This window comes from Tiliqua scincoides, chromosome 2 (assembly GCF_035046505.1).
Source record: "Tiliqua scincoides isolate rTilSci1 chromosome 2, rTilSci1.hap2, whole genome shotgun sequence".
In the NCBI taxonomy this organism is placed as follows: domain Eukaryota; kingdom Metazoa; phylum Chordata; class Lepidosauria; order Squamata; family Scincidae; genus Tiliqua; species Tiliqua scincoides.
In genome coordinates, this window is record NC_089822.1 from 164,313,398 (window position 1) to 164,339,460 (window position 26,063).

The following is a 26,063-nucleotide window of genomic DNA, read 5'->3' on the forward strand; positions in this document are numbered from 1 at the left end:
GGAATGCAGCCAAGAGACACAGGCTACTTTAGGTCACATTGATATCTCCATAGCTCTAGTTGGGAATATATAAATAATCACCTTCAGTGATTCAGTCCTTTTGATTGAATTTCAGATTTTACACCACAAGCTTATGCCACAACCTAAGAGAAGACTGACAGTTTCACATCCTGTTTTACTCAACATCCTACTTCAGCTTCCTACTTCAGCTCTCAGGAAGGACAGGGAATCCCAACTCAGTCAGCACACCCCACCCCCAAAGGTAACATCAGGAAATGTCAGGGAGATATATGAGTTGTGGATCTCAGTTTGAATAGCATCTTCCAACAGCTGTTTTATAGCAAGGTGCTGGTATATGTGTGTGTTGCACATCACCATACAGACAGCAAGTAAGCCCCCAGTATTTCAAATTCATGGCTGCAGCTCCCATCCTCCCCAGCCATAAACACAAAAGTCTACTATTGCAACATTTGTGTTCACACTGTGAGCATAGAGATATTTTCTACAGACGTGTTTGAAAACAGTGTTATTTACCTTTACCTTACTCAGAAGTAAGCCCACTGTGATCAGTAAGGCTGTAAACCTTTCTAACTCACCGGAAACTAACACCCTCTAGTAATAAGGTGTCAACCTTCTCCTCCAGAATTATTTGCCAGTCTGGGATCATTGGAAAGCTAAAAGGGAGGGGAAGGTTATAGGCTGAGTTTGGGAAACACGTGGGTCACAGCCCCTCACATGTCTCCCCCTCCCTCAAGAAATACATTGGGAAATATTACAGCTTTCTATGGCTTTAGTCAACTCAGCAGCCAATCCCCATTGTCACTGCAGAACTATTTGCATGTCTAGCAACAAACACAGCTCATACTGAAGAAAGGGATAAAGGCTGCTATCCTAAGTCTGCTAGAAGCAAAAGCATCAAACATTAATGTGGGAAAACAAAACTGAGCGACAACTATCACAGCTGCTCCATATACATATCAACAATTTGGCATACATTTGGCAAGCAATGTTATACTGACAACAGAAGGTGAGAGAGCTTTGAGGCAAAAAAGCTGGTCTCCCCTACCAGTGACTGACCTTTCCAGACAACTTCACCTTCTGATTAAGAGACCCAGAACACAGGTCCTCGTGCATGCGGTCCAGCAGCCACAGCAGAAACTCCAGGGCATCGTGTTGCGAGTTCCCACGGAACTGAGTGCCATACTTAGAGACGACATTCTGCAGTTAAAACAAGTGAAAGCATTAATAACATTATATGAACCAGAAAGGAAGCTGCCTTATACCGAGTCAAGTTCAGTACATCTAGTTCAGTACTCTGTGCTGATTAGCAGCACAGGGTCCCTGACATTTCAGAGAGAAGTCTTGCCCCGCCCTCCTGGGAGATGACAGGGATTGAACCTGGAGCTTCTGGATGGGAAACAGGAGCTCATTCATTGAGCTACAGTTCCATTCCCTTGATCACAAGGGGCAAAAAGCATTCAGGCAAAAGGCAATCTCCCTCAAGTCTTTCCTCCAATTGAGCTTTTCTTTCTTTCACAGTAAAACTAAGTTGGGGTAATGAAAATTGTACATCTGCAGCATCAAGGAGGACTGCATTCTCATGACAGCAAAAAAGCAGAAATCAGAATAAGGCCTAGTTCTCACAGAAATGATAAACAGTGTCTGGGCTGCAGTTGATGACACACAAGAGAGAATGCTTCCCCCCTCCCCCCAAATTCCCTTTGCATAGAAAATGTATGTGTTAAGGAGAAGGCAAGCTAGAGCTCTTTCACTGACATGCTTATTTACTATGTGAAACAAAATGTTTGCATGGAAGCAAGCCTTCATGCAAGGCTATGTTGTCATGCAAGCCTTCAACCTGGAGTCTGAAGTGGTACAGGCCAGGCATATGTTCCCCACCTCACTGACACCCAAGCATCATATTTGCATGATGTAATTTAGGTGACTCTAAGATGCTTATTTTAAAAGAACATACTAGACTTCAGTGATGGAAAAAAAGACATTGAGTCTGGAACATAGGAAGAGGAATGGGAGGGAAACAGGAAATAGGAAGGGAGAAAGCAGGCAAATATGCAAGAAGTGCAAGGAAGCACCTCGATGGCTTCAGCATACTCCCCATTTACTGCCCTATATGTACCAAGCTGGTCCCAATGAGATACACAGCACAATTCTATGCACATCTACTCCGTGGTGTAGCTAATGATCACGTAGCCCAGTGCTGAGCTTAAAATGAGGCCCCAGAAGTGATGTCGCAACTGGAAGTGACATCACACCCAGGCTTTTTAAAAAGTGAAAATTAGGGGAAAACTTGCCTCCTTCTCCCCAGCAACTTGCCACCCACTTACTCAGCTGCCTCAACCAGTGGCATAACTAAGGCATTTATCTGCTATCTGGGGTCAAAGAAGATTTTGTAGCTGCTCCCCCCCCCCACAACAAAACCAAATTTATTTAAGTAAATAAATAAAAATTGTGCCTCTTACTGGTAAGAATGCCCTGTGCTGGGGTGAAGAGGGATATTTATTCTCCCCCTGCTAAATATAAAGGAAGCACCACTTGAAAAAGTGCCTCTTTACCCAGTTAGCAGGGGTAACTGCATTAGGATACATGGAATAAGAGCCAGTGGCGTCACTAGGATCTGCATCAGTCCGTGCAAGCCAGCACACCACCCCCATGCTGGACCTTTTCCCATGCAGTGGGTGGAGTAAGGACCTGGGGTGGTGGGTGTGGTGATTTGCCATTGCCCTGCCACCCTGGTTTTTTTGGCTATACCTTTTGATAGAACATGGACATTTCAATGTAGTTTTTTTCCCATTGCATTCTGCTATAAATTACACATCTAATGATATAAAACAAGAAGGTATTAACCATACAAATCATAATTTTAGTGATTTTGGTCACTAGTGGTGCCACTCCCCCAGGGTGTCACCTTACTAACACCTTATTGGTTCCATGCTGTGTCATAACAACATCTCAGTCTCATTAGTCCATTCTGAATTAAGGAAATGTAATTTTTTGGTTACATTAGACAGTTGCATTTTTGTTTTCTGGCAATAACTTTTGATAGAATAGAGATATTTCACTCCATTTTTCATTGCATTCTGCTGTAAATTATGCATAAAATGGTGATGGTATTATTCCTACGAACCGTAATTTTGGTTACTAGTGCACATCACCCCCAAGTGTGCATCATCCAGTGCAGCCCACACACCCCTAGCAACATCACTGATGAGAGCTGACTTATATTAACACCTTATTGGTTCCATGCTGTATCATAACAACATCTCATTGGCTCTCAGAACAATCAGTCTCATAGTTCAGTTTTGAGTTAAGGAAATTCACTTTTTGTTCCATAAGGCAGTTGTATTTTCATTTTCTGGTTAACTGGCCATAACAGTTGATAGAATACAGATATTCAAATGTGGATTACTTCACTGCTTTCTGCATAAAATTACCTTTCCAATGATATATAACATGATGGTATTATTTGTATATACCAAGGTTTTCACAATTTTGGCCCCTAGTGTCAAGCGCAGCTTGTTGCCCCCCTAAAGTATGCTGCCTGGTGCAATTGCTACCCCTATACCCCTTTAGCTACACCACTGCATCTACTCAGGAGTAAGCCCCATTCAATTTAATGAGACAGTGGCTGCAATCCTATCCACGCTTACCTGGGAATAAGTCCCACTGACTATAATGGAATTTACTTCTAAATAGACATGCATAGGATTGGGCTCTTACTCCAGTTAAGTGTGCATCGGATAGCAGACTAAGGGCCCAATCCTATTCAATTTTCCAGTGCCGGTGCAGCTGTGCCAATGGGGCATGCACTGCATACTGTGGTGTGGAGGCAGTCACAGAGGCCTTCTCAAGGTATGGGAACATTTGTTCCCTTACCTTGGGGCTGCATTGCAGCTGCACTAATGCTGGAAAGTTGGTTAGGATTGGGCCCTTAGGGCCCTTACCCAATTTTCCAGGACCGGTGCAGTCATGCCAATGTGGCGAGTGCTGCATCTTGCAGTTGGGGAGCAGTCACAGAGACCTCCTCAAGGTATGGGGACATTTGTTCCTTTACTTTGGGGCTGCATTGTGGCTGTACCAGTGCTGGAAAACTGGATAGGATTTGAGTCTAAGGCGGCAATCCTAACCAACTTTCCAGCACTGACATAAGGGCAATGCAACTCCGAGGTAAGGGAACAAACATTGCCTTACCTTGAGGAGGCCTCCATGATTGCCCCCCAACTCCAGGATGCAGCACATGCTCCACTGCCACAGCTATGCCAGTGCTGGAAAGTTGGTTAGGATTGCACCCAAAGATGTTTAACTACACAGATGAATACTTGGAACTGGCACAAGGTCTATAACCTCTTCTTGACCTAACAGACAAAGAAGCCTCTGCAGGTACTGCCAGATCTGCAGGTACGGACTGGGTGTAGCAGGCTTGAACACAGATGTTAATCTGGTCCTTAGATGTGTAACATGGAAAACAAGATAGTTTGGTTGAGCATTTCCTCCTTCCTTCTTAAAGAAATGGGTTAAGAGAGAGGTTAACCTCAAGGCAACATTAAGGAGAACCCGTCAATCCACATATTTTTCTATATCTAACCATGTATTTTTATATGTAACCACACACACTTTTGAGGTTTTTATCCAAGACACTGAGGACTAGAATCTTGCTCTGTTTTAGCAAAAAGGTCAGATTTTGCAGGCTGAAGCAGAGGCTCTTTATTTCCTATAAAGGTATATGCTACACTGCCACAATGATGTCATCATCATCATAGGGTGCAATCCTAACCCACTTTCCAGCACCGACATACATCAGACAATCATCCCCTTACTTTGAGGAGGCCTCTGTGAGTGCCACCCAACTGCAGGATGCAGCACATGTCCCACTGGCACAGCTATGCCAATGCTGAAAAGCTGGTTAGGATTTGGACCATAGTCATATACGTTTTTGGACGATTCCACACACATTCCAAAGAATCATTCAATCCACAATTTTTTTAAAATCAGCAGACCAACCCAGGCCCAAAACACTGAGATTTACAAGCCTCTGCCCCTGAACAGCTTGCCCCTTGTTTATATTTGACTAGGCAGGGAAGAGGAGGACACAGTTTACAACTGCTGCAACAGGCGGGGATGTTAAATTGATCCCTCCTGTCGCTCTACAGGAGACAAACACAGGCTTTGCCTGCCACTAGGTTGCCAAATAGTTGCCATGACAACTAAAGCTACACTATTAAGAACTCAAGAGGAGTTCAGGGTCTCTTCCCTTTGCCTTTCACTTTGCTCTTTTCTCTCAGGGCTGCATCTTGGCACTCCAACTCCACTTCTCCATACAACAGCTGCCAGGCAAATAAACCCTCCTGGATCACAAAGCAAAACCAGCCACTTCATGTTGTGCTTTGCAGGTAAAGGGGGTGTTCTGAAGGCTCCAACAGTCTCTGTGGAGGGAGACTCCTACTGACTCTGACCCCACCCAGGCAAACACAAACTGGAAACCCCTTTATCATCAGGCACTTTTAACACACCCAGAGGCACTCACTCCTTGGATAAGGACCTTATCCACAAGCTTGCCATAACTATCTACAATGCCATCCCTTTTCCTTGCTAGGCTTCTATGTCTTTAACAAAACATGGGCAGTCACTCCACAGGTGAAACTTCCTGCATTGCTGCATCTTTGCTGCAAAAGGTTGCCACTTTTTACATTCTTGCTTATCATATAGCAGCTTAGGGCACAAATGTCCCATCAAATAAAACAGGGGTCTCCAAACCCCGCCCGGGGGCCAGATGTGGCCCTCAGCAAGCCTCTATCCGGCCTGCGGCCAGCCTCTTGTCCCCTGAAAGCCTCTGGCCCACTCAACTGAACATGACCAAAGCTGTGCTCCAATTGCATCTGGAGGGTGTTCTGAGGGCCACAGAGGCTCAGTGAATGAGCCCACTCATTCATTTATTCATTCATCTAAGTTCCATCTCTAATTTATTTATTTAAATTTTATATTTAAATTTTTTTCTGGCCCTCAGCACTGCACCAGATATTTCATGCAGCCCTCTGGCCAAAAGGTTTGAAGGCCCCTGAGATAAAACATGGCAACCATTTGCAACCAACTCATTGTTTAGGGTGGGGGAGGAACTGCTCTTACACAAGGCAGAGTTGCCTCTGTGCCTTGGCAGATCAGGAGCATCATTGGTTTTCCCAACCCTTCCCAGTTAGCTCCCCCTCCCACCTTACCTCAAAGTCACACAACATATTTCTGACAAGTTGACTGCAATATTGTAATCACAGTGGGGTGCCTTTTTAAAAAAATGTAATGACTGCCTTCTTGAAACAGTAAAAAGTAAAATGACTGCCTTCTTGAAACAGTAAAAAACAGTAAAACAGTTTATTCAGCCCAGCATTTGGTCTTCAGCAGCAGTTAGCCTAATGCCTCTGGCCACCCACAGTCAAGGCACAAAGGTGATGGCCATTCCTTCTCATTCCCAGCATCCAGCAATCAGCTATCTTTTCCCAGCTATAATTGGAGGCATCCTCCATTCCAAAGGCATCCATCACCTGTACTCCAAAGCTACACTCCCCCATTCCCCTTCCTGCCACACTAGCCTCTCCCAAACCTCTACTTTGAGAGAAAGCTGCTTCCTAAATACTGCTAGGCTTGTTTAACTGTGACATTCAGAATGCCAAGACAGGAATGCTAAGTGCCTGGAAATATGCAGCAAAGGCATGCATGGGGGGAAAAAAAGAAAAACAAACCAGTGTCAAGCAGGAGGCATCAAGCCAGACAGGGCACTCAGGCAGTTGTGTTGGAATGTAGGTAAACAGGGCAAGGAACCAGTCACAGCCCTGCCATACAACACAGTTCCACTTGAAATGGACAGGACTAAAAAATGAAACAAGTAGAACACTCTAGTTACTCACAGGAATTTTGGGCCAGCCAAGATCAACAAGGAAGTGGCAATTTTTGAACACTGATGAAGAGGTACAGGCCTTAGAGCAAGGGTGTCAGACATAAGGCCCGAGGACCAGAGATGCACCATTTCCTTATCTGGCAAGTCCAGAGCAGCTGCAGTTCCACTGCCACACTCAAAGGGATGACAAGCCTCCAGATTGCATCCATAGGTCCAAATGGTAATTAGCCAGCAATTGGCTACCCAAGGAAAAAACAATTGCTCAGGAGGCCTGGGTACCCACCATGTCGCCAAACAAGTGTCCTGTTCTAAGCCCACTAAGCTTTAGAGGAGGTGGGGCGTGATCACTCCACTTTTAATTTCACTGCTGCGGGGAGCCCTGCCAAAGGTCACACCAGGCTCCCCGCACCCCAGAGAGGCTGCAGGAGGCTTGAGTAAGTGCACCCAAGACCCTGCAGCCCCCTGAGCAGCCCCTGGATCACGCCGCTGCCTTCCACCCGTCCCCGCTGCCTCCCCCCCCCCCAACCGTGCAAGCACTTACAGTGGCTCAAACTCTCCAGGAAAGTTTGAAAACCAATGCCTTACTATGTGACCAGACATCAACACTGGAATCAGAACAAGTGTAATGCCACAATATATATGGGATACCTTCAGGTCTGTCTGATCTCCAGGACTAGGAAGGGTGAAGGGACAAAAAGATCTAGAAAAACCACCACACAAATACATCATAACAAGCCAGGGCCAGTTAACTCAATTTGGAAGCCCATGTAGTCCCTTTCACAATGCTGACTTCAAGGCCCCCTTGTAGTAAGAACAGGGAGAGCGGAAAATAAGATGCTTGTAACTTTAACACTTGTGCAGAAGTGGAAATTCTTGAGACATGGGCTTTCTCAGTCCTGCAACTGGCCTTATCATGCGGCAAACTGAGGCCTTTGTTTCAGGTGGCAAATTTTTGTACCCAGAGCACTAAATGATCAGTTCCACAGGGCAACTACATTCTGTTTACAGATACAAGATGCTATCTACAAAAGAGGAGGGAAAGGAGTGAAAAAGACACAGCCCCATTTGTTTTATGTATGGGAGATAGAAGTACATGCTTTGGAATATCAGAACGTATGGAGCTGTCTGGGTACTAATTGCTTGACATTAGTAGGACTCTGTGAGGGCATTCTAAGAAGTTATACATAACAGGACAGGATCTGCTCCTGATGTACCAGAAGATGAGAGACAGAGAAAATCTACATACACTGTGAGCCCAATCCCAAGCATGTTTACACAAAAATGCTCCATTGTAGTCAATACAGCTTACTACCAGGTAAGTGTGCAGCCCGTGTTGGTGTGGTATAACATATGGACCAACCACTAAGGGGAGGAAGAACGGGACCCCATCTGGATTTTCTTGAGGCAGCCAGCATTGCATTCCTGCATTTTGCCACTCTGCAGAATGGCAAAAGCTACCACATATCTAAGGGAATGTTCCTATCAAAGAACTGACCCAACACAATGTCAATGAGAGCCAGGGTGGTGTAGTGGTTTGGGAGGTGGACTTAGACCTGCAAGATCCAGGTTCGAATCCCCCCTCAGCCACGAAGCTTCCTGGGTGACCTTGGGCCAGTCACTTTCTCTTAGCCTCACCTACCTCACAGGGTTGTTATGAGGACAAAAGGAGGGGAGCAGCTGTGTACACCGCCCTGAGCTCTTTGGAGGAAGGGCGGTATAAAATAAAATGAAATATCGGAGAGCAAAGCACCCACCACATGCCCAAGAACAACAACCCAGACGGCAGGTCTGTGTCACATCCTGCTGCCCAGTTCCAAATCTGGGTCATACTGAACGCTGCCAGAAAGGGCAGCGGATACACTTCAAACCCATATCTACCTCAAACAAAGCTTCCCGGTCATGGTCTTTGGGTACTAAAGAGCAATTAAATGCCAACAAGCACTTGATTATTAAAAGATCCTCAGAGCATCCTGAGTGTTAACAGATCTGCCCTCCAGATACTTATCTGTAGCATGTAGCGAAACCTCAGCAGGTAGCTCATCACTAAAGCCTTATTGCTTATGGCTGCATAATAACCATCCTATTAAACAGAAATTAAGCATGGATTTGCTTGGGAATATTACTATAATAAAACATCACTCTCAGCAGCCACTCTGGGTTACTCCATGCCTCAGAAACAAGTGGGTAGCAATCACCAAAACTGCTGCACAGAACAATCCATAAAAAAGGTGGGCTGGTTACTCTGCTTTTCACTGTGGCAGATTCCTACATCTGTGCCAATGAATGAACAATTTCGATAAGAAAATGGATCTTGATGTGAGACTGCTGGCATTTCCAAAGTGACCTATCCTTTGAAAAACAGCATTAAAAACATTGTCCAGAAGTTCAAACAAAACAAACACCTCTAACTCTGGACAATCTCTTTAGTGCTATTTTACAAAGGAAGGATACAGAGGTGTTTTTTTCACTTGGGGTTGCCAACCCTTTTTGCTATTCCTGCTCCTATGCCTTTAACAGCTAGCTATTCGACATGCAGAAATTCAGCATGTGAAACTTTTCCTAGCTTATTAATAAAAATGAAGTAAGTTTCACTTGCTTAATTTCTCTTCACTGAGATAGTTGTCCATATGGCTGATGCAAACCAGCTGCCTGTCAGCAATGTGTGGGACCAAGAGATGAGCTGTTCAAGTACTTACAGCTGAGAGAGAAAAGGAGGAAAAAGCAAAACCATGTCTCTAAAGGCACACTCCCAGGGAAATCTGACATGACCATCACTTGCCAACTTACTGGCACTCTGGCAAAAGAACTGGTGTAGGGTAAGCACAATTTTTTTCTGCTGTCTCTGAAAAGCATCCATCTAGTGAATCAAAGCCTTTCCATCACTGATGTTTTGAATCAACCCTAGCAGTGGATATTAGCAAATGCAGCATGAGCTTCCTACCTGGCATGCCTTCAACTCTCTCCACAGAACAGAAATTGAGAACTAAAGAGAGAGATATAAGTAAAAAAAAAAAAATAGAAGAAGAAGGAATTGTCCCATTTGTTATATTCTCCTCTGTTCCACCAAAAAGAAAAGCTCCAGGTTTTAGGTACTGAATCACATCAGGTGATGTGAATCATATCAACAGCATTTTGGCTCTATTTCAGATTGGTTAAAAGCTTAACAAAGAGTCACTGTGTGAAAGACAGGTCGCAGAAGAGAAAAGGGTGGATTCTATATAAAATACCTACAGAAAGCCAAATCTAGCTGGCTTACAGCTTAATCCAGCAGACCCTACAACACAACTCCACAGTCAGGGAATTAGAGGGCAGGTCCTTTCATGGTTTGGGAACTGGTTGAAGACCAGGAAACAGAGAGTGATGTCAATGGGCAATTTTCACAATGGAGAGAGGTGAAAAGCTGTATGCCCCAAGGATCTGTCCTGGGACCGGTGCTTTTCAACCTCTTCATAAATGACCTGGAGACAGGGGTGAGCAGCAAGGTGGCTAAGTTCGCAGACGACACCAAACTTTTCTAAGTGGTGAAGACCAGAAGTGATTGTGAGGAGCTCCAGAAGGATCTCTCCAAACTGGCAAAAAGGGCAGTAAAATGGCAGATGTGTGTCAGTGTAAGTGTAAAGTCATGCACATTGGGGCAAAAAATCAAAACTTCACATATAGGCTAATGGGTTCTGAGCTGTCTGTGACAGATCAGGAGAAAGATCTTGGGTAGTGGTGGACAGGTCAATGAAAGTGTCGACCCAATGTGCAGCAGCAGTGAAGAAGGCCAATTCTATGCTTGGTATCATTAGAAAAGGTATTGAGAACAAAACGGCTAATATTATAATGCCGTTGTACAAATCAATGGTAAGGCCATACCTGGAGTACTGCATCCAGTTCTGGTTGCCACATCTCAAAAAGGACATAGTGAAATGGAAAAGGTGCAAAAGAGAGCAACTAAGGGCTCAATCCTAACCCACTTTCCAGCACTGACATAAGGGCAATGCAGCTCCAAGATAAGGGAACAAACATTTCCTTACTTTGAGGAGGCCTCCATGATTGCCACCCAACTGCAGGATGTACCACATGTCCCAATGGCACAGCTATGCTAGTGCTGGAAAGTGGGTTAGGATTTGGACCTAAAATGATTACTGGGCTGGGGCACCTTCCTTATGAGGAAAGGCTACAGTGTTTGGGCCTCTTCAGTCTAGAAAAGAAGCACCTGAGAGGAGACATGATTGAGGGCCCAATCCTATCCAATTTTCCAGTGCCGGTGCTGCTGTGCCAATGGGGCATGCACTGCATCTTGTCATGGGGCAGCAGTCACAGAGGTCCCCTTAAGGCATGGGAACATTTGTTCCCTTCTCTTGGGGCTGCATTGCGGCTACACCAGTGCTGGAAAACTGGATAGGATTGGGCCCTGAAACACACAAAATTGTGTAGGACAGAGATGCTCTTTACCCTCTCACACAACACCAGAACCAGGGGACATTCACTAAAATTAAGTGTTGGGAGAGTTAGGACAGACAAAAGAAAATATTTCTTTACAGCGTGTAGTTGGTCTGTGGAACTCCTTGCCACAGCATGTGGTGATGGCATCTAGCCTAGATGCCTTTAAAAGGGGATTGGACAAGTTCCTAGAGGAAAAATCCATTACGGGTTACAACCATAATGAGTATGTGCAACCTCCTGATTTTAGAAATGGGCTACATCAGAACACCAGATGCAAGGGAGGGCACCAGAATGCAGGTCTCTTGTTGTCTTGTGTGCTCCCTGATGCATTTGGTGGGCCACTGTGAGATACAGGAAGCTGGACTAGATGGGCCTATGGCCTGATCCAGCGGGGCTGTTATGTTCTTACAATAAATGGCCATGAGTCAAGAGTATATGTACAGGACAGTATATATCATATCACCACATGAACACAACTGCAGGGGGGAAGCCTACACGGAGCCTAATTCCTTAAGCTCTTCTTACATCCCAGTGGCTAAGCCAGAGAATGTAGATTTAAACCACAGTAGTTAAGTTCATGCATGGAGGTACATTATCTTATATTCAGGTACTCCTCAACCAATTTCTGGATGGAGCTGAAAAGCTTTGTTCCCTTCAAATGTTAATCTGCCTGCTGTGGGTTTTATTCTTTTTTCTTCTCCCTTTATTGCTGATCAAGGAACTGTTGCAAGAATGAAAACAAAGGTCAGTGGCAGCAGCATCAAAGTGTGATATTACTGGTACAGGCACAAGGCAATAAACAAACATGAGCTGCACAACAATCTCAGAGCAGACCAAATCAACAGACACCTGTTCTGAACAAGGATGAGATATCCATTTAACCAATCCTGACTGACTCAACTACAATGGGAAGACAATACTGACTGTTTTCAGCAAAGCCAGACTGTGCCAGTTAAATTCACCAACCATAGGAATCACTGAAGGAAGAAAGGAAGAAAATGGTTCCAGGCAGCCATGGGGAGAAAAGTATTGATGCAGCCCTTGGTCTAATTATTTGCATGCGCCTCACATCACAGTGCCCCAGAATGAGCACCAAACTTCTCAACACACCCTGGCACATTTTGACTGAAAAAGGACTAGATCACGAAATGATGGAATGATGGGAAACAGGCACTTCAGACACTCAGGAAAATAATCCTGTGATGCTGGGTTCTGTTTTCCAGTCTTGATCAGTCCATGGGAATCAAGTCCTTTTAGAGTTGATTACTCTAGTACAGTGTTTCTCAATGTTTGTCCCCCCGCTGTTCCACTTCGCATGGTCCACCAATTAGACATACCACCAGAAATAACTGGTGACAATGTCATCAGTTACTTCCAGATTGGGAGGCCAGATGCAACATGACAAACACCAGTAAGAGGCTCAGGCAAAGCACATGCTGGAGCTCTGCCTGTGTAGCCAAGACTCCTATTGCTGCTTGTCACCATTGCATTGCTGGGGTCACTGCCAGGCAGCAGGAGTCTGAGTCCCCCACAAGTACTATTCCACTGCAGGATGCAGTGCCTGCCCAATTGGTACGAATGCATCAGTGCTGGAAAGCTGGATAGGATTTGGCCCTGAAGCAGCTTCAAGCGGGAGGATTGTTGCACAGTGGTGGGGCAGGAAGGAGTGTCTAACCCTTTCCTCTCCTGTTTTGCTTCAGTGCATGGGCTTCCATCTTCCCAAAAGACCTTCTGCACCCTCCATCCGAGTTCTAGCTACAGTACATACTTGAGAAGGTGCAACCCCATTGCAGAGGAAAGCAGTTTGGCAGGGGATGGCATCATAGCAGAAAAAAGTGGATAAGAGAAGGACTGAGCACTCCTTCCCTCTGCCACTTCTCTGCACAAAAGCATCTTCTCCCAAAGACATCAGCTGCTGAGGTATCCAGATTTGTTACATCTCATTATGAAGGGCATACAGTTTACTCTCCACCCTTGCTTGTGGATCATTTTGCAATCTGTAACTGCTACAACAATTAACAAGCATCCACAGAAGCCCAGGCAGGTTTGGTTCAGGACAGTTCTAGAAGCCTGCACTCCAGTGACTTTTCAGGGCAGCTTTTGCACTTCAGGTGTAGGTTTTTCCCAACAAGAGGATGTATGTGGCCAGGAAGGACACTTGAACCAATTCTGAAACAGCTGAGAACACACAGGATAAGGCAGCAGCTTAAAAAGGCATAGGAGCAACCCAGCAGACTCCATGTTGACCATATGAGCTAAAGAGCTACGGCTCTCCGCCCTGCCAGCCATCAGAAGCCTCTCCCTCTCCACCTGCCCACCAGGAATGAAACAGAACTGAATGAAAGATCTGCACACTTGTTCCCAGGGCAGCTCACAGGGTAGGGTTACCAAACAGGCTCCCTGCGGCAATCCATTCCCAAGTGACTATACAACAGGGGGTTTGTGTGTGTCTCAATGGGGCTGCATCACTCCCAAACTGTCTATAACACAGAAGTGTATGAGAGAGGCTAGAATGGGACTGGAAAAGGGCAGATTTTATTCCACAGGAATGTAAAATTGTCTGTGATGGCACCAACATGCCATCATGTAAATTTAAGAAATTTACTCAACAGGACTTTATCCTCACTGTCTTTTTCCTGCACATTCTTCCTGGAGTCCTTTGGCATGCTGTTTCCTAGAAACACAGCCACACACTACTCAACATTACAATAAACAAACGGAGGGTGTGGGAACACCAAGGAGCCTTCCTACCCAGATAGCTAAAACCACAAAACACAGAGTAAGGCTGAATAGAGGCTAACACAACACTTCCATCTAGGTCTGGAGAAGGAGGTCTGGGCAAAATTAGGTCTGAGCAAAGTTAGAATCCCCCAAACTCACACAAAATGTGAGAACTTCTCCAGCCTGTGCTAAAATTGGGCTGCCTCATGCTCATTTCAGAAATGCAGAGCAGGAAATCCTAACTATGATGTTCACATTTTGAACAATGTCCCTAGGAAAGTCCTTCTTTTCCATTCCTCCAGTCTCAAATAAGTTGCCCCACTCCACATGGAAAATGCCTAGGAGCGGCTACTAACAGCCAAATCCTGTGCATGTCTACTCAGAAGTAAGTCCCATTAGAGTCAATGGGGCTTACTCCCAGGAAAGTGTGGATAGGATTGGGCTGTGTCTAGGCTGACAGCCAGCATGATACAGGGTCTGGCTCATACCCATCAATAAAACCATTTTGAATACTGTTTTATCATATTTTTATCATGTTTTTGATTTATGATATTTTATTGTACAAATCGATGGTAAGGCCACACCTGGAGTACTGCATCCAGTTCTGGTCGCCACATCTCAAAAAGGACACAGTGGAAATGGAAAAGGTGCAAAAGAGAGCAACTAAGATGATTACTGGGCTGGGGCACCTTCCTTATGAGGAAAGGCTACTGCGTTTGGGCCTCTTCAGTCTAGAAAAGAGACGCCTGAGGGGGGCATGATTGAGACATACATGCATGGGAAGGATAATAAAGTGGATAGAGAAATGCTCTTTACACTCTCACCAGAATAACACCAGAACCAGGGGGCATCCACTAAAATTGAGTGTTGGGAGAGTTAGGACAGACAAAAGAAAATATTTCTTTACTCAGCGTGTGGTTGGTCTGTGGAACTCCTTGCCACAGGATGTGGTGACGGCATCTGGCCTGGATGCCTTTAAAAGGGGATTGGACAAGTTTCTGGAGAAAAAATCCATTACTGGTTACAAGCCATGATGTGTATGTACAACCTCCTGATTTTAGAAATGGACTATGTCAGAATGCCAGATGCAAGGGAGGCACCAGGATGAGGTCTCTTGTTATCTTGTGTGCTCCCTGGGGCATTTGGTGGGCTGCTGTGAGATACAGGAAGCTGGACTAGATGGGCCTATGGCCTGATCCAGTGGGGCTGTTCTTATGTTCTTATCCCACCAAAGATGCTCAAGGCAGCATTCTTCATTCACAACTGCCCTATGAGAGAGAGAGGCTGAGAAAGGGTATCTGACCCAAGACCACTCAGCAAAGTTCATGGTTAAGCAGGGATTTGAACCCAGGGTCTCCCCAGCCCTAGCCTAACCATTACACTCCACCAGCTCTCATGCTCATGAATACACAACACTTGCTTGCTGGAGGTGAACAGATGAACTGACTCCTCTGAAAGCTTGTAGATAAGGTGACAAGGGAGTCAAGGCCAGTCCAAGTCCTCTTGATGCCTGAGGAGCATGCCAAATGCTGCCTGCTTACCCAAAGATGTGCCACTCCCTTCAATGTTCTAGCTCAGCACTCTCTTCCCCTAGACATTTCCTCCTCTGTCCATCTCTTCTTTTTCCAATCCAGGGAGTGGGAGGAGTAGGGGGATCAGAGGAGGTAAGTGGGCAGACATCAATCTGCAGCCTAAAGCAATGGCTTCAGTTGGTCTCATGGATAGGCTGGCCCTGATGGGGATGGCGCAGACATTCTTCCTTATTTCTTTGATTTCTCTCACATTAGGGCTGTGATGTCTCAAACACAAAAGCCAGTTTTGCTCTCACTGGGCAGATCACCACCCCCATCACAAACACAAATATGAAATTCTCAGCTGTCTGCAAAAAAGTCCCACTTTCAAATGTAATAAAAAGTAAATGTTTTCAGGTCTCACTGTGTGAATGAAAAATTATGAACCTGCAAGTTCTGTCCACTGACACAATTTGGGGCACAAACCTAATCCACTTTCCAGTACCAACATAAGAGCAATGCAACTTATGGGTAAGGGAACAAACACTGCCATACCTTGAGGAGGCCTCCATGACTGCGCCCCAACTGCAGGATGCAGCACATGCCCCACTGGCACAGCTATGCCAATGCTGGAAAGTTGGTTAGGATTGCACCCCTGGGTTATCCTTGATGACTGGCAGATAATGTGATGAACAAACTCTGCTGAAAACCTGCATTTGAGGTGATGCTGAGAGGTACAAAAAGTGCTTGTTTATCTCTTTTGTTCCTGTGATGGGGGAATCTTTAGAACTCATTCCCACAGATTAACACTCATTTGATGTTGTAATCATAGAGCGGGGTGGGCACAATTTCAACTTTAGGAATCCCAGCCCTTTAACAATTGTGTAGGAAAGATAATTTCTTCTATACAAGTGTTAAAGGTCCAGGATCCCTAAAGTTGAAACTTTGCCCATCCCTGTTACAGAAGGATGAGGTGTTGCCCTCTCATTCCAGCCTCTTTGCACCTGATTCTACAAAAACATGGCCCATCAAATCCTCCCTATGCTATCCTGTTCCCTGCCAAAAATTCTGAAATGTTACAAAAGCCCAGATTTTGCTTCTAACATAAACCAGAATATTTAAACTTACAGCACAATCCTGTGCATGCCTACTCAGAAGTAAGTCTCATTGTGTTCAATGAGAGTTACTCCTAGGAAAGTGTATATAGGATTGCAGCCTCAAGCAACTACACAAAATAAATTTTGAAAAAAGTCTGCCAGTTATAAAATGTGACTGCAATAATAAGGAAGAGCTCTAAAGAATTCTGTGGTTTGGAAATCTATCCCCTCGATTATAGTTCCCTACCATCATTTTAAGGGTGAATATTGATGGTAATTTTTGTTTTATATTTTACTTTGAAGATTCATGTTATTCCCTGCAGAATCTGAAATCTGAATTTCCAGAAACAACCACAAAAATAAGTGTTGCAGGACTCTAGAGACTTGTCTGTAATCCAGTACCCATCTAGGGTTCTTCCTTAGCCTAGTCTTCTCACATGATGAAAACATAACTAGATGAAGCTAAAACAATTTCACATCCAGCAGTGGCTGCTGAGTTGATATGAAAAGAGCCAGCTGCCTCCCCCCAAACAGGATTGTCCATCAGCAGGATTGTCACAAAGAGCTGAATTAGTAACATGAGATTTACAAAGCCATGGCTCAGGTGTATGCTTCTCACAGCCTCTGAGAGCCCGCAGCCAACATGTGAAGATCAGAGATGGAAAGCATGCCTCTAAGAAAATCCAATCTGTCATCAAGGGTGACCAGATAAGAGCAATTAGAAATAAGCAGCCCTTAGTCCATAGAGCCTCTGAGTTCCCCTAGGTCCACTTCTCTAGGAAACACATTCCTGAAATGTATCAAATCCTAAAGATAGCAAACTCCAGAGCTGCCATCACCATTCCTCCCTCCCTCACTCTCGCTTGGAAGAGAGGCCTACCCATCAATATAGCTATTGAGTCAACAGAGTCAACATCCTCTATATATAGCACACATTCATCCTTTTCTTCAGTAAGAAAAAGAAGCAAGCCTGGACAAAGAGTAGTCCAGGTTAAGCCTCTTGCTTAAGGCCGTATCCTAAGGGAGCTTATGTACATCTGGTCCATGCACAGCCTGCTGAACACCTGGCAAGCAATACCTGAGATCACCACCACCACCCCAGAAGAGAATGCTTTCCTGAGTCTCTGGGATCAGGGTGGAGCAGATGCATGGGTAATCATGCCCTGTAAGGAATGTGTAGATGACCTTCCCTATGGCCATCCCTATGTCCTACCTTCCTACAGTCTATGTCTGTAAGCAGCAGCTGTGGGCTCTTCCCCCAAACCTCCCCCATTTCTCTCCAGAGAATTCTTCCCTCCTAGAACCACCCTAGCACCAAACAGCCACTGTTAACCCAGAGCATAGTGCTGGTTTGTCCCAGCTGGGCTGTCATCCTAGCTGGGAATCTCAGTAAATGCACTGGGGTGGGGAGTAGTGCAAAGGAGGGGGGTAGGGAAAAAAAGGTTCCCTCTAACAGTTGTATGTGTTCCCTTCCTTGGCCCAGGACTGGCACAGTGCTCTGCAGGAGCAACAGTAGAAGACAAGCCAGCCCCCTGCCTCTCTGATCTCTGTTCCCCACCTGCTGGCGTGTTCAGCTCCATGACCGTCACGCTAGCAAAAGGGTTTCAGGAGGGGAAGGGAGGGAGTGCCACAGCAATTACTCCATAATAAATATTCCATTTTTCAACTTCAAAGCACGTACAAGTGTTGAGCACCGTAGAGTTCAGCAGGACTCCCCAGACGTGTGGTGCTTGCTAGTTACCCACCCCCAATACATATGACAAAAGAGAAAGACAACAGCTTAGATCACTGCAGCAGTTGAGACAGGCAGGCATGAAGAATCCCTCCTCTTTGGCTTTGCTAAGCAAACTCTTCAATATGATCGTCCCAGAACTTCTTTCCAAAACACTTCCTAATGACAGAAAGTATCCTTCTTCCTTGCTCTGACATATGCTGTGGGAAATCACATCTATTGCAATGCCAGGCACAACCGTCCGTGACCCACTCTATGTAGCAACGTATCAGGCTGCTCACAGAGGAGCCCAGATTTAATTCACTTGTAGATAAAATGGATCACCCCCAAATTCTGAACAGCTCACTGCCATCACCAAACTTCTTTGGTCAGCCTCATAGGGGAACCCCATGTGTTGGCAGAGCCCAATGAGACCCTTGGTCCCACTGCCAGATCTGCCTGCTGCACCAGAATGGCAAGCAGTTCAAGAATACAGGGGGCTGCTGGAGGAAGGACAGTATAAGCCGGTCCTCTTCACAGTTTCCAGCTGAGTACCACCAAAGCCATACTGAGGATATGGTCGGTTGTGCACTGCAGCACCAGTGCTAGAATAGTTGGAATTCACGTGTGAACGCTGAGCATCACCGAGAGTTCCACGTCTATGGAAGGTCTGGCAGACTTCAGAAGACTCAGTGACTGCCAGTATGTGGTGGTCTTGGAGCGGGTCCCTAAAGCCTCAATGCTGAAGGCAGCTTTAGGGGTGGGTTACAGGTGGCTCAGAAGGGTTAGAGCCCAAGCCAAAGCATGTCTACTCAGAAGTAAGTTCCATTATAGTCAGTGAGGTTTACTACCAGAAAAGTGTGGATAGGACTGCAGCCTAAGAGCCCAAGCCTATGCATGTCCCATTCTAGTCCCATGTCAGAAGTCCCATGTCAGAAGAAAGTCCCATTCTAGTCAATGAGGCTTATTCCCAGGAAAGCGCAGAGAGGATTGTAGCCAGACAGTCCAATCCTATGCCTGTCTACTCAAAAGTAAGTCTACATAAGAACAACCCCACTGGATCAGGCCATAGGCCCATCTAGTCCAGCTTCCTGTATCTCACAGCAGCCCAGCAACTGCCCCAGGGAGCACACCAGAGAACAAGAGACCTGCATCCTGGTGCCTCCCTTGCACTGGCCTTCTGACATAGCCCATTTCTAACATCAGGAGGTTGCACATACACATTATGGCTTGTAACCCATAATGGATGTTTCCTCCAGCCCCCTTTTAAAGGCATCCAGGCCAGATGCCACATCTGGTCACCACATCCTGTGGCAAGGAGTTCCACAGACTGACCACATGCTGAGTAAAGAAATATTTTCTTTTGTCTTTCCTAACCCTCCCAACACTCAATTTTGGTGATGTCCCCTGGTTCTGGTGTTATGTGAGAGTGTAAAGAGCATCTCCCTATCCACTCTGTCCATAATTTTGTATGTCTCAATCATGCCCCCCCCCTCAGGCGTCTCTTTTCTAGGCTGAAGAGGTCCAAGCGCCGTAGCCTTTCCTCCTAGAGAAGGTGCCTTAAGCCTCTTTACAGTCAATGGGGCTTACTCCCAGGTCAGTGTGGACCCTTACTTCTGAGCAGAAGGCACGGGCTGGGGCTCTTCGCCCGCTCGGCTGTGCCAGGCAGTCGGCCCCTACCTTGAAGTCGGCGGAGAGCTGCGGCGTGTACTGGAGGGTCCAGAGCGCCCGCACCAGCCCGGCCAAGTGGCGGGTGACCTCGCCGGAGGCGGATCCGGACGCAGGTCCGGGTGGCCCCTGCTGGTCGGGCAGCGCCAGCAGGAGGAAGGCGGCCAGCAGCTCGGTGTGGCTCAGGCACTGCACCACGGCGTTCAGGAAGCACGTGTTGCCGTGGTTCTTCAGCCCCTGCGCGCCGGGGGCCAGCGGGCGCGGCGGCTCCGCGGCGCTGGGCGCGGGCGCGGGGCTCAGCGCGCCCCAGGACAGCCGGGCTCCCCCGCCGCCGCCTCCGCCGCCACCTGCCTGCGCGCGGTCGCGGTCGGGCCCGGGCTGGCGCCGAAAGCCGCCCTCGTCGTCCTCCAGCTCGGCGCCTTCCCGCCGCCGCCGCCGCGCCCCCCGCAAAGTTTGCAGGAGGCGCCGGGCCAGCCTGCTGAGGGCGCGCACCGTCCTGCGCCGCCGCCCGGCCCCGGCCGGGGGGAGCTCGCAGCTGGGGGCCCCAGCCGGGGGGCAGTCTGCGCCGGCCCCCCGCACCTCCCCAGCCCCCGACTCGCGCATCGGGGCCAGGCTGCGGCGCCCCTCTCGTCCGCCAAGCGCTGCCGCCGCCAGCCGCCTCCTGCTGCTGCTGCTCGGCTACCTGCGCCCTCCGCCTCCCCGAGCGCTCCGAGCCTCTCCGCCCGCCCCCCGCGGCTGCCGGCTGGGTAGGGCTGGGCGGGGAGGCGGAGGGGAGCGGGCCGGGCTCATGGTAGGGAGCCGGCGGGCAGCATCTCGCCGTGCCCCGCCGCGAAGGGCACGCTGCTTTTCCCGCCTTCCTCCGGCACCGGAGGGGGGGGAGGAGGATCGCGCGGGCTGACTTTGGAGGTGCGCAGGGAGCCAGGCGCCTCCCTCTGTGCGGAGCTCACTCGCCGGCGCGCTCAGCCAGGGAGAGGCTGCATGTTCGCGGGCGAGGCGTCGCTGCTAGGAAGCGGCATCGCAGCTGGAGCGGCTTGGCCAGGTTGGGCGAGGGGAGGTGTTGCCCCGGCGCAGGACTTTGCCGCGGTTGCAACCTGCTGCCTGAACCTGGCCACGTCCCTCTTGGGCTCAAGCACTGAACGAGAGCCCAATCCTATGCATGTCTACTCAGAAGTAAGTCCCACGACAGTCAGTGGGCTTACTCCTAAGTCATTGTGGATAGGATTGCAGCTTCAGAGCCAAATCCTATCCAGTTTTCCAGTGCCGGTGCAGCCATGGCAATTGGACATGCGCTGCATCCTGTGGTGGGGGGCAATCATGGAGGTCTCCTCCAAGTTCGGGAACATTTATTCTCTTTCCTCAGTGCTGCATTTCAGCTGCACCAGCATTCAAATATCAGATAGGATTGGCCCTTCAGAGCCTAATCTATGCATGTCTACTCAGAAGTAAGTCCCATTAGAGTCAATGGGGCTTACTCCCAGGAAAGTGTGGATAGGATTGGGCTCTGAACCATCCATGCCTGTTTCCTGGACCCACTCGAGGAGGCTCTGATGTGCCAGGGACTAGAGATCAATGAGCCTCTTGTTGAAACCAGCCTTGCCATCTGGTGCAGAACTAGGCATCCCTTTCAGTGTCTTAGAGGATCAGGGCAAAGACCCTTCTTTCCCATCTGCCTTGCCTTAACCCCAGGCTCCCAAATATCCAGGCTCCCTTTAGCCATCAGCCATACCTACACAGAGGACAGAACAGACCAGACCACAGACTCACATTTTGGGCTCAAGATCAGGGTGACCAGATTTCATAACCACAAAAAGCAACCAGGCACCTCAAAATGTAGGACATTCAGTGAAAATGTAAGACATGACAAAATAAAAGCTGAAAATACTCATATTGATTTTTTGTGGTTAATTTAAACACTATATTACTTATTATTACATTTAAAAATCTATTACATATAATTTATTGATTATGAAGAGGCTATGCTCTGCCTGCATGAGCCCGCTCACAGGGAAAAGGAGTTATTTTCCAGGACATGAGGATAAAAAAGAGGACACCTGCTCACCTGCCCAAGACAGCTCTTGGAATCAGTGTGATTCTGACCCCCCTCCCCCATATCTCCACCCCCAAGCTCCCCTGATAACCTGGTAAATCTTGGTATCTGGTAACCTGGCCATTACACGGTTATCATACCAGTGTGGTTCTCCCCCCTCCCCCAGGTGAGAGTACTGCTGAAGTGGGAGGTAACCTTCTTGTCAGCCCTACTCAAGTGACTGCTTAGGCTACAAAGTTACTAAAGCAAAAGTGCTGGAAAGGGGCCAAAGGAGAGTGGCAGCCACAGTATTCTTGTACCATAACCAACCTTTAGGTGGATTGCAGTGGCATGTGAAAGCCCAACTCTGCCGGGGACAGCAAGTGCCCACTGCAAACTGGCTGCAGGCACAGAGCTAATGCACAACTGTGCATTCAACTCTGAGCTGCCCCTTAAAACAGAAAATATCTGTTTACCCCATGCTGGTATGTTGGGAATGCAGTTTCAATGAATTCATGCAAAGTGCGGTTCAGATCTCACCTCTGCCATGAGCTTGCAGGGTTCACGCAAGCCATTAGCTCTTCACCTCTGCACCTTATTGCAATATGGGGATAAAAATGCTGACCTACCTTAGAGGATTGTTGTATGTGAAGCACTTTTAATCCTTAAAATGTGCTATGTGTAAATACCGATGCGTATCAGCAATTTAGTCCTAGAAAAGGCTATCGTGATTGTCATGCATATCTGTACAGTGACCAAAGTGAACTGGATTCCTAGTGGGAGGCTAAACAGTGCCATGTATCAAGGAAGGAAATAGAGCAACTCAAGTGTTGTTGTTATGCTGTATCAGTTGAAGAATCAAAGCTTTTTGAATGGAACGGAGAGAAAGTTGAATTCACAGTGCTGCAAAATCCATGACAGTGATAAAATCAATGTGGCTTGAATGAATTGCAACCTGGTTATGTGTTGGTTTATTTCTGAATGGCCTCAAAGCAGCTAACATAAGAATATCATAGGAACAACATACAAGAAAACCGTTGAAACGGTTTGCACAACATGGAGAAATCACAGCCAGAGAGAACCTGCACCTCACTTTGTCCCCAAAGCCTGGCAAAACAAGCACATCTCAAGTACTCCCCCGCCATGTAGTGAAGTCCTCAGTTACTTTGCCAGTTGCCACATTCATTCCCATTGACCTGAGCAAGAAGCAACCAGCTTAAAATGCTTTGGTCCAATAAATCACCTTCTGTTCACTTCTCTGCTCAGACCTTAAACCAACTCAGATTTAGTTCGGTTTTAAAAAGCTGGCTGGCAGTCTCTCTCTCTCTCACACTCACACTCACACTCACACTCACACACACACACACACACTGTTCAGGAGACTGCACATGGCTAACCATCATCAGGTGACTCAGTAAGATTATCTTGTAGTTCCTTCCTTATGGACCCACAGCTCTCACATGGCTGTGGCTGTCCTCCAAGGAACCAAATAAAAATCAAGGGCTCTCAGTTTTCCTTGACAACTTTAAGCAGGACTTAGCCCAGTTTGTTTGTGGAAAGGCTAGAACTCAGGGCTAGAGATTGGGAGAAGTCAGCCTGGTGATAGTCATTTTGAAACTATGTGGTGAGACACCCCAGTGTGATTGAGGAAACTGCTGTGCCACAAGCAATAAGTTAATGAAAGGCTGTTTTGGGGTTCTGGGCATGCCTCTAGGAACATAGGTAATTCAGCTATATAGTGGGAGTGACTGAGTGCCAAACTACACATTATACAAAGCTTGTTATTAGGGCTTGTTATCTTGTTTTTTTTCCTGGAATAAATAGCAGCCTTGTGATCATGGTGTAGATATAGGAGAAGAGAGGATACAGTCCATTGCCCTACCACTGTGCCAGTCCAGATCACTCTCAACACAGGTGCTACTTGTCTTGGAAGGAAAGCTCTCACAGGTGTCAGTGAAAGCTTTTCTCCCAAAGCAAATAGTAGCTGGGGGGGATTATCTTGATTGGGGCCTTAGTGAGGGGAAAGGTTTGATGTCCCCTCCCCACAGACCACAATCCCAGTCCAGTTCAGGAGTACCTGAAGGTGCTGTTCACTCAGGAAAAAAGCTCCATACAGGCTTGATGTAATGTGTGGCAGTCCTGAATGATCCAATCACACCTGTCACAGAATTTTCCTGTCCTCAGAGGAGTTGCCTGCTGCATCTCTGTGCAAGCCACTGCTCTGAGCATGGTGCAGATTTGAAAGGGTGCCTCTCATTTTGGTTCAGAACTATTGTGAGGCTCAGGATTTTTTTTTTTTTTGGGGGGGGGGAACTGCCATTGTGTCACATCTTATTGTAACAACCTGGGGACACAGTCCACCGAGAACTCCTATGTGAGCAGGGTGACCAGATACAATGGAAGACAGAGTGCCTATGCCTTTAACAATGGAATAGAAAAAGGAATTTTGGCAGGTGCAGTTTTTCCAACCCTTCCATGTTGAGCTGCACCTGCCAAAATTCCCTCTTCTGCACAATGGTTAAAGGTAGAGGCACTCTGTCTTCCATTGTATCTGGTCACCCTGTGTGTGAGGTCCACTGAAATGAACAGAAGCTGAGCAAGAGACCGCACCATTCATTCATTTTCATGTCAAACATGGATGTCCTACCTTTCTATCCAACCTAGTCCTCCAAGGCTAGATTGCTGTTTTCTGAAAGGAGCAGGGTGTAGGGCCCATTGGCAACATTGGATGACATTAACTATTTGTCTGACACAGTATCAGATTTTATTTATGGAGATCTGACATTGAAAAGAACAAAAAAAAAAGATTGCTTTCTGTTGGGGTGAATGGTAGGCCTGTGCATAACAGGCAGTTCTGTATTGGTCACTGCTGTGTTGAGTTTTGATCTTCCATGTGTGTTTTTTTCCTTTTTTAATTGTAAAGCAATGCAAGCCTAGCCTTAAGGGGAGTGGACCTGACTCACTCTTTTTGTGAAGGCAAAACCAGAGCATTGAGCCTTATCAAGCCATCATCCTATTTGTTTGATGTGTTCTGCATTACAAGAACCCTGTGACAGGCCTGCTAAAGCAGAGAGCAGGAGGTGTCCATGGCCCAATTCCCTTCTCCGCCTGAAATCCATTTTCATTGGAAATGCCAGAATGCTGACAAAGTCCTGGAACTGCAGTGGCAGAAAGAAAATCAAATGGCAGGAGAAGAAAGGCATTCTGCCTTCACAGGTCTAGCTCCAACCTCTGCCTGCCATCCCTTTGCATTTACAGAGCCATGTCCTAAACTCAAGGGCAAAATCTTTTCATAGGTTTTCAGGCCTCCAAGAAGCCTTTTCCTAGAACATCAGATGGCATTATAAAGCTTCAGGAAGCATCTCTGAGGGCAGGGCATCCTTAACCTGGATGGATCAGACCCTGCTTTCCTTATTCACTTCCTATTGCTGAGATCTACAGAGCTTGGCCGATGTATATGGATTAATATGCACCAAAGCACTGGGAGGATTTCCTCTCAGCTAGTACAATTCTTGCCCACACACTGGGTTCCTTCATTGACTATGTATTGCTGTGTTGGTGATAAAGATCCGTCAAATGAGAGTGTTTGACTTAGGATGTGTTGAAGGTCAGATTCAAAACATCCCTCTGCTTTGCGCAAGTCACAATCTCTAGAAATCTGCATTGCTCCAGTTAGGTTGCAAAATGTGAGATACCTCTGAATATTAAAGCAGGATATAGTCCTTGATGAAGAACTCTGAGGGTGCCTGCTTTAAAGAAAGGATGAGATTTTTAGCCTTTGTGGTTGCAGAAAAAAAAAGTCTAAAAAGATGTGTTCTTTCTTCCAAAAGCTGAAGAAGCTAGTGAGGGACTGGGGGGTCTTCAAGCCCTCCCTTTCAGCTCTGCTCCCACTTCCTTCCCCTCCTTTTCTCCTCCTCCTTTGTCCTTTTATATCCTTGTCCCTCATTGTGTTTTACAAACTCTATATTTGCTACAGTGGCCAGCTGTCAACCTG

General features: G+C 46.9%; 1 protein-coding gene across 2 annotated transcripts in view; it reads right to left on the minus strand.

Annotated features, from left to right (window-relative positions):
• The window catches only part of USP43 (ubiquitin specific peptidase 43), a 113,480-nt gene extending 92,645 nt beyond the window's left edge, over nt 1-20,835 (minus strand). Inside the window, exons 1-2 of one of the 2 annotated variants that reach the window (XM_066617156.1) lie at nt 20,056-20,835; nt 1,078-1,218 (exon numbers count right to left, since the gene is read on the minus strand). In XM_066617156.1, coding sequence (XP_066473253.1) covers nt 1,078-1,218; nt 20,056-20,646 — 732 coding nt within the window. In that variant the 5' untranslated portion in view covers nt 20,647-20,835. Of the gene's footprint in view, nt 1-1,077; nt 1,219-19,989 lie in introns of both variants that reach the window. The other variant, XM_066617157.1, reaches the window with a different exon arrangement.
• Nucleotides 20,836-26,063: the final 5,228 nt, after the last annotated feature.